At 36.3% G+C, this 14,363-nt stretch overlaps 2 protein-coding genes across 2 annotated transcripts in view; one reads left to right on the top strand and one right to left on the bottom strand.

Annotated features, from left to right (window-relative positions):
* LOC122627251 (elongation factor-like GTPase 1) overlaps positions 1 to 14,363 on the top strand; it is a 51,643-nt gene that overhangs the window by 28,683 nt on the left and 8,597 nt on the right. The gene's annotated exons all lie outside the window — the stretch shown is intronic.
* Positions 3,070 to 12,738, bottom strand: LOC122627257 (protein giant-lens). The gene is made up of 4 exons (XM_043808281.1): positions 12,261 to 12,738; positions 4,306 to 4,526; positions 3,926 to 4,097; positions 3,070 to 3,531 (listed from the first exon to the last, which is right to left on the bottom strand). Exons 1-4 carry the CDS (start codon positions 12,504 to 12,506, stop codon positions 3,289 to 3,291), a joined length of 882 nt encoding a protein of 293 aa, XP_043664216.1. The 5' UTR covers positions 12,507 to 12,738; the 3' UTR covers positions 3,070 to 3,288.

Here is a 14,363-nt window from a genome sequence, read left to right as displayed (position 1 = left end):
CTCTCTCTCTCTCTCTCTCTCTCTCTCTCTCTCTTTCTTTCTCGAAGAAAAAAGATCAGCTTTGATTAAACGGAAGCTTATAAAAAAAGTGCATCGATAACGAACGCAACGTAGAATTAATTAGCTTGGCGATCGATCGAACGGAGATAATAATACTACACCGTCGTTTGAGTTTCAAGTTGCTAGCGGAGCAAGTTTTAAATCTTTTAACTAGCTACGTATTTAACAGTTTTCACTTAACTTTTATTTAACTTTAAAAGAAAAAGTAATAATAATAAGAACGATAAAATAAAATAATCAATAAAATGAAATAGCTCAAGGTGATCATTACGTTAAAGAGTTTATCTTTAATTTTTTTTTTATCTTAGCACGACTATTTTAGGTATTTTTAATTCGAACGTATTTGTATCGTACAATTAATCTTAACGATATCTAAAGATAATTAATGGTTGTTTAAAAAAAACAACACGAATCTAACACAAATTTTTCAAAATAGTTAGTTGCTTTTGATAAACTATATACTCCGATACTTCATAAAGATACTTTACTAATTATAAATATATAATCTTGTTCTTCTATTTATTAACAAACAAGTCAAAAAGAAAAAGAAGAAATAAATATAAAAATCAAGAAATGAGAGATCAAAGATATTCTAATTATCTATGACTTTCATCTTATCCAATACGAAAACCTTTCGTTACGTACGAAACATATGTATATTTATAATATAGTAGTAACATTTTTGTAACTACTTAGTTGAAAATTTATAAAAAAAAAAAAAGAAAAAAAAAGCTCGATCGAAGGCGTGATACGTGCACCACGTACGAGTATCGTAAAGACCGTCGTTACCTCATTATTTTCCTGTGGAGTTCACAAAACGACGAATGCCTTCAACATGGCGGCCATTAATGTACGGCTCTTTAAAGGATAATATCGAGGCTTGTATCCGGCGGATTAACGAGGGCCCGCACGAGAGATCGTCGGCACTTTGCGGTCAAGAAAAAGTGTTTATACACGACGATAAATAGCGAACGACGATGAGTTTCAAAACATCTTCATTCTCCGCGACGTTAGTGCCTCTTTTAAATCTTTAATGAAAAAGTTTGATTATTCTGGATTAATTTTATTTTTATTATTATTATTATTATTATTATTATTATTATTATTATTATTATTATTATTATTATTATTACTGTTATTCCTATTACTAGTTATTATTATTATTATAAATTATGTTCATTGACGAATTTTAATCACTCATAATAATTATAATTGATTTATTCAAAGTATAATACTTTACGAGAGTAATTAAACTTTAATAACAGAAATAAAATTTATCTTGATGGATAAAAGTTCGATCGACTATAAAATCATTAGAGTTTCAGATCTTAATCGTTCAAATATGTATCTTTTTTTTTTTTTATTTATGAGCTAATTATAATTAAATAAACGATTTTTTTTTCTTTTTAAAAAATTGAACCATACCTGCCATCTGTTAGAAAATATATCCTTTGATGAAATCTGTTGGAAAATTGAGATGACCTGACATCTCGTGGTGATCTTTAACCAAACAGTTTTAAATACCGATCTTGACATGTATTCTTCCTTACCGACCATCACTATATATATTTTTTAAATAAAGTATTTTAAGTTTTTTATAGAAAAATTTGCGATGGATCCTGTCACACTCTTTTTTTTTTTTCTTTTTTGCTTTTTTTTTCTTTTTTAACAGATAAGGCGATATACTTTATTAAATTAACGTAAATTATACAAACACGAGTAACGTCGATGTTAAGCCGGCTTTTCATCATCGAACGATCTCTGACACAAAATGTACCTTTATCCGCATTGATATATCTACAAATAATAATAAAAATAAAATAGTTATACAATAATATTAATAATAATAGTAATAGTAATAGTAATAGTGTAATAATAGTAATAGTAATACTAATAATAATAGTAATAATAGTAATAATCGTGACAATGGGAATTCCTTCGAATTTCGAATATGAAAAAGCAGAATATATTACTAACAAAACGAAATATCAAAAATCAAATTAAAATGATCTTTTAATAATAATTAACTTATGAAAATGATGATGATGATGATGGTGATGATAATAATAATAGTAATGCTGATAATTAGTGTTAATAATGATAATTAATATTAATTATTAGAACCTGTTTTCCTGGAACTTGCCACTTTCCGCATAATTAATAATAATAATAATAATAATAATAATAATAATAATAATAATAATAATAATTTAAAAATTTCAAGGATTCGATTAAAATAAAAAATAATCATAAAATAATACAAATAATAATACGAGTAACTTAACATAAATTATGGAATGTTTACGAAGGAATAATTAAATGAACATACTAAATTACGCGTTATGAATGTTATACGATCGAGAGTATTTCCAGGTAACCGAGCTTTTCTCCTTCGATCATCAATCTTGAATTCTTTTCGAAATCGTATCGAATGCGATCCAATCGCATCGTTTTCTTTACTGGAGATACTGGCTCAAAATCTATACGCATTATACATATACATGTAGTTATATATACTATTTACTATATATATAATATTTATATATATATCTATATGTATATAACAAGACGCTAAATAATTATCGAAACGAACGAACTATAACTCTGTCTATACAAACTGTAACTAATAGACAATAATATTATAAACATAGTAACGAAATAACATCGTGACGCGTTTCTCGGATATACATACACAATAAAAAGAAAGATTTTTTCACGACAGTTTAAAGCTCTTTACAAGCCCTTCTCGTGTAAACGTAATTGAAGGGCGATTTGAGTGAAAAGGAATATCTCTCTTCGTTTAAAATCGTCGCACCGCGAACGAACTTTCTATGTTCTTTTTTTTCTTCCTCTTGATCTTTTTTGTTTTCTTTAAAAAAAAAAAAAAGAAAAGAAAGAAAGAAGAATTAGAAAAATCTTCGATAGTAATCTCTGGTACTTTTTCCATGTCACAGTTCGAAGATCTCATCCTTAATTATTGTAATTATTAATCTCTCTTTTTCTCTCTCCCTCCCTCTCTCTCTCTCTCTCTTTCTCTCTTATTCTTCATGCATTATACAATCTCAACATTTTTGAGTAATCATTTCACTCGATGAAAAATACTTTTCGTTGAAAATATTATAACGATCGAAAGATAAAGTTTTCGAAAAATCTTGTTAAAGAAAAACAAGGAAACAAAAAAAAAAGAAGAAAAAGAGATCGTTGTCCTTTTTTCTTTCTCGTTTTGTCTCAAACTGTGTAAACTGGTTCAGGATGATGCGAAGGTACGCAATAGCCGCTATACGTTTTGATCTCCAATATGCCGGAATAAGATCTCGCCGGCAATGATCCAGGATCCGTGTGACGTCGAGGACAACGATGTCCCCTGGGACACTGGCAAAGAGGCGAGGCGTTCACTTCTTCCAACTGTGAGCTCCTTCTTTTGCGAACGGTGAACAGCCTGCAGGGTTCCTTGTGCTGGCAACGTAGCCTCTATAACGAGACAAAATATCCAACTGATTTATTCTTGATTACTATTGCGATACTACTTCCATAGTTTCTTTTAATTGATCAATTAATTAACTTTTTGTCAGCCATATAACAAATAATGTACTCACATATATATCTTATTTCATTTTTTTTTTTTTTTTCAAAATTTATCTGTTCACATTCTCCTCTATTCTCATATACATTTGTTCATATCATTTCTTAATACTTTTTACGTATAATTGTACAAGTTTCATATTTCATTAAAATTTTATAAAATATAAAAGTTATAATACCATGTTTAGAGACAACAACAATTTTTGCGGTATAGAGTGTTAATTATTTAATTTATTTGATCGATAGAAAAAGGATTGATAAAATATTCATTTAAATAACTTACGCTTTGCGGCGAACAGGCAAAAGCATATATGAATCCGGAATTACCCTCAGGAGAGATATGGGGTTGTCTTCGGACGAGATAGGGTACACTACCAGGTCGACATCGACAATGTACACGTTGAACTGTTGCGTTCGCTGGTCCTCCTCCTGGTGCCAACGTCCACGTGATGTCCCTGAAACGATTGTCATCAAACGTTATTTGATAATAATAAGAAAAATCTGATCGAAATCATTGGACGAAATTGGACGTACATACGTGTGTGTATTTGTATTAATATCAAACCACGATCAAATTTAACAGGCAATTAGAACCAAATCTAAAAACGTCTTATTTTTTACGAACAAAAATTAAGAAAAAAGAAAAGATCGAATTAGACTCACTTGAAATAACGACAAATGGGAAGACGCTTTACGGGTTCACAGAGTTTATATTGTCGAGTTTTATCGACGATCGTATGTCCATCATCCGCGTGGAGGCTACTAGGACAAGCACGTCCGCCAGGACAACGACATTGCCTCTCGACCCATGGTGCACCATAGAGATCCACTTTACTACAGACTTCGCTTCGATCCGAGCACTCTGGCAATTCTTCTTCACTGTCCTAGAAAAGAAAAACAAACAAACGTTGAACGAAAATAATTATTTAATTAAATAAATATTATGAGAATAATCCATGAATGAACAATTTCATTATATATATATATATATATATATATATATATATATATATAATGTAGCAGATAAAGTCAAAAATTGTAAACTGGATAGCAAGAGTAATCGCAAGATTACGTAAAGCCCGGCACGATCGAGAGCGCGACTGATCAGACATCCTGCCTACGCGCGTTTATTCGAAAGTATCTCGGGACAAGTACGATATGTACATATGTACATATAACCAATGCACACACACGCACACACGTACGCGTGCATATATATATATATATATGTTTGTGTATATATATAAAATATGTATATATCAACTTGATGTTAATTCGCGTCGAAAGGGACCCGCTGTTTCCGTCACGTGCAACGCGAGTTTCGTGCGTATCGCGCGCTCTTACATTAGTTCGATATCACGTGCCGACCGACAATTCGCCTATTGCGAGACACCATACGTCAGACACACATGTTTTACGACTTTTAGACGAGTATGCACACGCGCGCACCCTTCATTCACATATAGATAGATAGATACACACCTATTCTTGTCTATGTTTGTTATTTTTCATTGAAAAAAAAAAAATAATAAGAGAAAAGAGAAAAGAAAAGGAGAAATAAAAGATCGAAAAAAGGATTCGATTTGTTCGACGAACGGCGTCGATCTTCGATCTTCGTCACGCACGAAGCACTCAGGGTCGACCGGCTCCGTTTCTGGATCGTTCGTGCTGCTAGAAACGAAACGTGCTCGCCAGCTCTAAGAACGTGTTTTCGCGGCAACGGACTTCCGGTCGCCTTTAAGACAAGCTTTCGATAAGTTTCCTCGTATGTAAGTACACACGAGTCGATTTTGTTGAAAAATACGAAAGAAAAATTATCGAAGGTTTATTCGAAGATCTTTTCTTTTTTTTTTTTCGTTTTTTCTCCCTTCCTTTTTTCGTTTTTTCTTTTTGCAAACTCTTTCTTCATTTGATATCATTTACTCGATAAATTAAATACTATTACGTTCAATCATTTTGATTGGACTTTACAATGAAAGATTTGGATTTCTTTTTGCGAACGATTTTAATTCGAGCTAGTTAAAAACTGAATCAGCTAAATCCGTGAGCCTTTTCAAAAGGGACGAATAAGAAGGGTGAAAAAAAAAAATGATGGTGTAAAGTTCGTGTTGTTATCCGGCACGACGAGGACGTCCCTGATTTCCGAGGAGCGACGCAATGTCAATGACCAATCGTGACCGAGTAAAAGCCGACGAGATCGGATTAACGAGAGAGCCCCGGGGACTCTGCGCCACGCTTGAACGTCGTCGTACGAACGTACGTAGCTGGACAGGACGTACGTGATTGCCTCATTGACCGGATTGACAACCTCCGAATGAAGCGCTTACGAGAGACGCTCTTTGCGCTTTCTCGGCCGGGGGTACGTCGCCTCCTGTGACATCTCTTTCTTTTCTTTCCTCTCAAAACTATATATTTTCTGCGTTTTTATTTTTTTTCATCTTGTTATTTTTTTTCTTTTTTTTTTTGATGATTTAAACTGCTTCGATACACATTTTGGCGAATGTCGATTCAATTCGTCTCTGTTAGATTGTCAAGAAATCGAACCAATTAACTAGTAAATTAACAAAGAGAATTAATATAAAAATCGTTAGGAAAAAAAATATACACCTATATATTAATGTTATCGAAATATAAAAATATATATATATTCTTTTTTTTTTTAGAATAATCCCAGCGGGATTAGTTAATCAAAATATTTCATCAGACGCAATGTTTGTTTTATCGAGAGAGCGTATTAATTAACTGAAAAAACAATTTGCAAATGGTTAGAAAGAAAATAGAAATATATGATATTTCTTCGGTAAACATATTGACTTCCTGTGTGGAAGTGTGGATATTGGTCGATTTCGCGAGTCGTTTTAATAGTGTCGCCAGGTAGAAAGACAGATCGCGGAAGGATCGTAAATCGGTAAGGATGTTTTGATCCGTAATACCGGGATCGTACGGTGGTCACCATTGTAAGGTTCGGAGTGAGGTCTTCCGGCTCATTCATCGAACGACTTCCGCCATTTCTCGAGGAAACCTATTCAGCCATTATTTCACTACCGCCGAGAGACTAATTCGGCGCGCCGTGAACCCTTTTGTGTCTCCACTCGTCCTCGTCTTCGTCGTCCTCGTCATCTTATTCGCTTAGCAGGCAGGTATATCTACGTTCTCTACGATTCATCTTGACTTCTTCGTTTTTTTCCTTTTAAGCTCTGAACTGACGTTTTTGCTTCGAAGGATCATTAGAAACAAAAAAAAAATAAAAAAATAAAAAAGACGATCCTTCGATTTAATAAATAAATATATTTAAAATTGTCACATTTATTTGAGACGTTGTATAAATGTTAAAAATTGATTAAATTGAAAAAAAAATAATCCTTCGATTATGGGATCGATATATTAAAAAAATCATTCGCATTTATTTAAGAAATCGTATAAAAATTAAAAACATGAATTTCCTTGACGCTTAATCCCTTCGATAAAGTAAAAAGATACTTAAGCGAGTAGCAATAATCGAAAATGATTTAACAAATCGTTTTACATCCCCATCGAATGCACGAAGGTGCGTGAGCCACGGCAGTTAGGCCACCGTCGTTGTCGATAGAAAGAGAAAAAGAGAGAGAAAGAGAGAAGATAACTCGGCTTTCGAGTCTGTTCGAGGAAACGCTCTTCCGCCGTTTTACCACCGAGCATTCGACTTTTTACCACGTCCGTCTATCTCTCCTTCGACTTTTTATCTCGACCGCTCCCTCTTCTCTATCCTGCCAACAACACCACCACCACCACTACCACCACCCCACTTGTTGGTCCTCTTCTTCCTGCTGCTCGTTTCGACCACGAAACGTCAGTTCTCTTTCGATCCAAAAAATTCGCATTTTTATTGTAATTCTATTCTTTTCTTCTTTCTTGCCTCCAAAAAATGTTCAACCCTTTGTCACTCTATATCGAGCCTGACTCATGAACATTGCAGTTCCTTTCAGTGAGTTCCTATATCGATGTACTTATTCAAATTGTAAAATACTCGATATAAATACACACATTGATATTGATATGTTGTTAGAGTTAGGTATTAAAATATTGAAATAATGAAGATATTATTGTAAATAGGAATATATTTACATAAATATATCGTTACGTATCACAGGTAGGTGAGAAAATATTGAAATAACGACGTTGTCAATTGCGAATCGGCTTATTGCTAATTTCAATCAAATTTTGAACTTGGAAGATCTAAGAAATAGTAAATCCATTGCGAACACAAAATAATGTTCTATACTAACGGAGACTCGAACGATCCGACCGGAAGTCGAGTCGATCGAACGGAGAAGAAAAGTGGGTTAGAGGTAACCGACAACGACTAAGACGACGACGACGACGACGACGACTAAGACGAACAAGGAAAGATCGAACGAACGTAATCTTCTCTATCCTATCATCGTCATCGTTGAACGTTAAAACGACGTTACGCTAGTTGCCTCTTTTCCTTTTTCCTCTCAAAGAAGAGACTCTTCTTCCTTCCTCTGTCAACCCTCCCCGTCCTTCTCTTTCTTATTCTTTTTCTTTTTTCCTCAGGAAACGAAAAACAGGCGTCTCCTTTGAAAGAGAAGAGTAGGAAGGGTAGGGCGAGGAGGGTAAAATGAGGTGAAGTCGGGTGGGGTAGAGGGTGGGAGGTAGTGGGGAGAAAGGAGGAGGAGAAATATACCGGAGGACGCATCGAAACGGTGGCGGTAAACTAAAATGGGATAATAGAAGGACCGGAAGAAGCTCGCGAACCCACCCGGAAGTTCTCACGCGTCTCTCGCTTCTCTCACGACCGCAATGAACATGACACCTGGCACTCGGCTACGCATACACCACGGATGACCGAGAACGACGGAGACAGGGCATGATCCTCTTTGAGTTCTCCTTCGTATACGTCTCTCTCTCTCTCTCTCTCTCTCTTTCTCTCTCTCTCTCTCCTCTCTCTCTCTCTCTCTCTTTCTCTCTTTCTTTCACGCATGACCCAAAAGAAAGAGGGAGAGAGCAAAGAGATCTCCTTTTCTCTCTCCTTCCAGAGTTGGATAGAATAGCCGTCAAACGCGGGACGTTCGTTTCTTTTTTTCTTCTTTCTTTCTTTCTTTTTCTCTTTCTCCTTTTTTTTCTATGTTTATTTATTTATATTTCTTTCTTTCTTGAGAAAACGATATAAAAGAATCATTGAATTATTTGATAAGTAATGTTGCAATTTGCAATGTTTTATATTTAAGTAAAGAAGAATTTTGATTAAAAATTCTATGCGTTATTTATTATCAGTGTCAATCTATTGACCATGTAATTGTTTATTTAGATGTTATTATTTTTATCATTATTATTATTTTTATTATTGGAAACAAAAATTACTGAAAATTCCAACATCGAGCAAGCGAAATATTTTGGCGCCAGTTCGCATAGGAAATAGATACGACTTCTTTTCTTTCTTTCGATATTCTTCGAATGAATAAAACGAAGGTTGAAATTCCGCTAGCGTACATTCTATCGCTTCGAAAGTTGTACGCGGGAAAAGAAGGAAAAAGAAAAGAGAAGAAAAAGGAAAAAGATAAAAGAAAAAAGGAAAATGGTTTAATTGACGCGATGAAACGGGACGGGAGTAGTGTGCGAACGTGACTCCGCTAACGGAAAGCCTCGTTATGTCTAGTAGCGTGCAACAACGGAGTAGTCAACAATATATACACGCAGACCGGCCGTTTTCACGACTCGTTTCGTATTTAATTCGCTCTACGCACCGCACTGTTAAGTAACTATAATTCCCGGTTATCGCTCTTACAACGAGAAAAAAAAAGAGAGATCACCTAAATGAACTTCTCTCGGGTGCTAGAAATTGCAGTAAATTGGGATGTGTACTGCCCTCGCCTGAATAATCCAGATGAAACAAAACACCATAAAACAAAATACATAAGTGAAATAAATGGAAAAATCACATGTCTGTATGTATATGACTTTATAAATACAAAGGAGGAGTGTGGTCACGTTACTGATTTTGTACTATGACTGCGATATCTGTATATATTCATATATACATATTTGATTTTCATATATGTATATATGTATATATATTTATATTTAGATATATCAATTTTTTATCGTGTATATTATACATTTGTAAATACATTGTAATATAATTATAAAAGTTAATATATTAAAAGAAAATTAAAGAGAGAGAAAGAGAGAGAGAGAAAGAAAGAAGCTAAATAAAAAAAAAATAAAATGACTGAAAGAATCAAAACGAACGTGTCACGAAGGAACTCGAGTAAAGAAAAGCCGAGCGAATGATGGTATCGTCATCGAGTCTATCGACAATACCCATTGTCCCGTCCACTACTCGTTAAAGCCAAGCCGTAGCTCGTAAGTTAATCGTTTATACTCGCTCGACGATTACTCAAGAGCGCGTGTATTTCTCTCTCTTTCTCTCCCCTCTCCCTCTCTCTCTCTCTCTCTCTCTCTCTCTCTCTCTCTCTCTCTCTCTCTCGCTATATACGCAATGCAACACAAGACAACACAACAGAACGATCGCGAAAGGGTAGGGGCGCGATCGTTTCGAAGAGAAAACGAGCCGACTCTGTCCCTCTACGTCCTTCTCTCCCCCCCTCTCCCTCTCTCTCGTTCTCTCTCTTTTCTCGAGGCTATCGAGTAAAGAAAAAGAAAGACAGAACGTATTTCTCGTCGTCGTCGTCGTCGTCGTCGTCGTCGTCGTCGTCGTCGTCGTCGAAGAAAAACACGTCACCGAGATCGACAGCAAAGGTGACATTCCTTCGGAAGCTGTTTGAAAATAACAAGAAGAAACTATCTCTCCTTCTATCTCTTTCTTTCTTTCTATACTCATACGAGTTCGTTATGAATGGAGCAGGTACTCGTGAACGAATACACCTTTCTCTCTCCCCTCTCTCTCTGTCTCTCTCCCTCTCTCTTATTTTCATTTTTTCCTTCTTTTTCTCATTACACGTATACGCACAGAGGTCTCTTTCACTTAACACCAATTAATTCCACTCTTAATCGAACGAACGTGTGCGTGAAAGAGTATACGCACGAATAGCGTAGGTGCAATGAAATAAAGAGAGGAAGGGAGAGAGAGAGAATTACGGAGGATGAAGAGGAGACGCGTAATACCCAGGTGCGTACGTAGAGTCAGTGAAGGAGCCAAGAACAACGACAACGACGACAACGATGACGACAACGAAGACAACGACGACGACAACGAAGACAACGAAGACAACGACGACGACGAGGACGGGCAACAGGTTCGAACGCCGAGTGGGCGCCACTCTTTGCTCGCGGCTAAGTTTTTACCCCCTTCCCTCCTCCGCACACCACCATGCTCCCCTTCCTCCTCGCGACCGTAAAGCGGGTAATTTAGCCTCGTATCCCCGGAATGTCACATCGTGCCTCGAGTTATCGAGGCCTCGAGAAAGTTCGTCGTTCTAAAAAGAGAGAAAGAGAGAGAGAGAGAGAAAGAGATACGTCGTTTGTCATTCGAGTGTTGTTCACCCCATTGAAAGGAAATCGTGTCCTTTCGCGAACGTATCTGATGTTTTTCTTTTCGTTTTTGTTTTTCTTCTTTTCTTTTCTCTTTTCTTAAGAAATTAGTCTGTATCTTTTCTTTATATTCTAATAAATGAAAATGGAAGGATCGTTTGATTTGTAAACACGTAGATTGATTTTATTTCTTTTATTTCGTATTTCTTTTTGATCTTATTTAAAGAGCTTTAAAGCTTAATTTTTAGCTTTATCTATTACCGTTTTAAGATTTGAAAAATCTTCTTTTTGATAATATTTAATCATGAACTGGTGGTGCTCGATCGTGATCGAGAAATCAATCAGATCGGAGAAACGGCAGGCACGTTATTGTACGTATGTGTCACAATTATTAAATATGTTTTCTTAGTAGTAACAGATAATAACAGTTGCGTGGAAAGAAAAGAATTATTAACGCAGAGTTATTATTATAGATTATTCTTTCTTCGTTCCGTATCTTTCATCGTTTTTCCTGAGAATCGACGAGTATGCTCATTCTCTCGCGTTACTTCATATGTATCTATACCCATATGTATATATACATATATAAGAGTTGCGAATCTCGATAGATACGTATCGGATAGCGTATAGCAAAGTTGTAGCTTTGCGTTGTAGTTGTGATATCTTACAAGATAAGTTATAGCTTACTTCATCGATCTTTTCGCATGAACAATGCACGTGCAAGAGATATTAACCGCGTCTATTACAAACTTTTACAAGAAAGATCTTTTTACAGAAGGTTAACCTGGATGGTTTTGATCATTAAATACGATATATGTTCGCATACATTAAGCGTAATAAGAGAAGTAAAAATTAGTATGAACAGAACGCTATAACTTGATCCCTGTTATCGTAACAATTGTTTATCTAATCATTGCAACGAGTACATGCAAAATATTAGCAGAACAAATATATTTATTAACGAATGAAACAGAATGAAAAAGTTTATTAAAAGTAAAAGAAAAAAAAAACATACCACACACGCGCGCATAATTGTTAAAACGAAATCATTATCTCTGATCGATCGATCCAACGATTTTGATCTTTCGAAACATATCTGAGAAAAATTTGACATAGAAACTTACCCCGATCTGATAGAGCACCCTAGGCTCCTGGTGAGGCTGCCGATGCCTCTTGCTTCCGATAAGATCAATCTCGATCGCTGCGTCCTGAAACTCCTGCAATTCGGCGAGGTATCTGCTTTCATCGAGCGACAGGTACTCGTTGAGGAACTCTTCGCCGGCTTCATCGAGGCCAACACCCAATAGGCTACCTTGGCTCTTACGAACGATCCCGGCGATTGCCACGAGATACAACAAGAGAGTCTCCATTCTCCACAACCACCTCCACCTTCACCTCCACCTTCTCCACCTCCACCTTCTCGTGTCTTACGACGAGTTTGTCCCTCTTGTCCCCTCGATTCTACGTGCGGTTTACACTCGGCACGTACATAGTCTAAGTTACCATAGGACATGCAACGGTGACCCACTGCGACCTTTCTTTTTCTTGTTTTTTTCCTTTTCTTTTCTCTCTCTGTCTCTGTCTGTCTGTCTGTCTGTCTCTCTCTCTCTCTCTCTCTCTCTCTCTCTCTCTCTCTCTCTCTCTCTCTCTCTCTCTTCTTCCTTTTTCTTTTACTTACATTCCAAAATGAACATATAAGAATTCCAAGTAGATTAAATCCTCTTCTATCCACTTCTTTTTTTAAAGACTCTTAGAAAGCCGGTACGATAATAATCAAACTTCGTGTCGTCCTGTCGCGGCACTACCACCAAACCCACGCACTCTAGCTATTATTCTTGTTGTTATTATTATTACTATTTTTACTATTATGATTATTACTATTATTATTCCTGCTATTATAACTATTTTATTGTTGTTGTTGCTGTTGTTGTTGTTATTATTATTATTATTATTATTATTATTATTACTGTTATTATTCTTATTATTATACAAGATTCTTCAAGAGTATGTTCAATTCAACGGATACCCTTGAAAGTGTAATTTCGCTCTTTTTAAAAGAAACCTCCTCCTCCTCCACCTCCTCCTCCTCCCCCTCACACTTTCTCTTGTCCGTTATACATACGTCATTCGAAAACGAGCATGTCAAAAGTCAATAAGACGAATGTTTATCGAAAAGTCGAAATGAGAAAAAGAAAATCGCACCAATAAAACCGATACGCCTTCCAATCTCTGACTCGAGAGCTTAAACTCGAATACGAGAGTTCGACGAGAGAGTAGGATGCCGCTGACGGGCTACACGAAGGTATGTCGTGCGGTGAACTGGACTCTTAAGCTAGAGGCAAAGCATGAATGGGTGCCCCCACCTCTTCCTTCTCTCTTTCTCTCTCCTTCGAACTTATGCCACCCCCCTTTCTCCTCGTCTCAAACCTCCCTCCCAACAGACACCTTTCCCCCTCTTTCTTCGTTGAACGTCATTCAAGAAAGAGAGGGGAACTTTGCCGTTCTCTCTCTCTCTCTCTCTCTCTCTCTCTCTCTCTCTCTCTCTCTCTCTTCTGTGTCTCTCTATCTCTCTCTATCTTTGTCTCTCTTTCTTTTTCTCTTTTTCTCTTTTTTTTCTTTTTCACCTTCGAGGACTCTCCGATGCTTTCTCGGAAGCATCCTTATTTGTTTATCCATTAGGAGAGCGCGTACTCACGATCAGTTGTAAAATTATGCGGACGTCGCATTGGGAGAGCGCGTGTTCTCTCTTGGAACACGCGTTTAACTCTGCACGTGTGCGCGCACGTATGTATATTTACGTGCGTGTGTATACATGTGTATATATATATATATATATGTTTATATATATACATACATATATACATACGTACATGTATATTCGTGAATGTCGAGAGAGGTGCACCCAGTTGTTTCAATGGTGGGGGAGACTCCTATCGGTTTCTCGTCTCTTCCGTGCTCGCGGCGTTTTTCTTCCTCCTTCTTCCACTTCTGCTTTTTCTTCTTCTTCTTTTTCTTCTTCTTCTTCTTCTTCTTCTACTTCTACTTCTTCTTCTACTTCTTCTTCTTCTTCTTCTTGACTATGAAAGAAGAGAGAAAGAGAAAAGGGGAGGGAAAGAGAGAGAGAGAGAGAACCGTTTCATGTATACGTACCTTCTACTCGTTGCAGGTTTACCATGCACAGGTTGGCTCGAGTGAATGCGTGGCCCACATGTTGTCGCGTGTGTACG

The sequence above is a fragment of the Vespula pensylvanica genome, chromosome 2 (assembly GCF_014466175.1).
Source record: "Vespula pensylvanica isolate Volc-1 chromosome 2, ASM1446617v1, whole genome shotgun sequence".
Taxonomy (NCBI): domain Eukaryota; kingdom Metazoa; phylum Arthropoda; class Insecta; order Hymenoptera; family Vespidae; genus Vespula; species Vespula pensylvanica.
Note: the sequence above shows the minus strand (reverse complement) of the source record. Positions and strands in the feature narration are given on the sequence as shown.

Bases quoted from the DNA above. Each gene is read 5' to 3' on its own strand.
- LOC122627257 (XM_043808281.1), bottom strand. From the start codon at position 12,506: ATGGAGACTCTCTTGTTGTATCTCGTGGCAATCGCCGGGATCGTTCGT. The intron at 4,527-12,260 runs GTAAGTTTCTAT...TTTCTTTTCTAG, and splicing joins GGGTGCTCTATCAGATCGGG to GACAGTGAAGAAGAATTGCC. The intron at 3,532-3,925 runs GTAAGTTATTTA...GTCTCGTTATAG, and splicing joins TTGCCTGTTCGCCGCAAAGC to AGGCTACGTTGCCAGCACAA.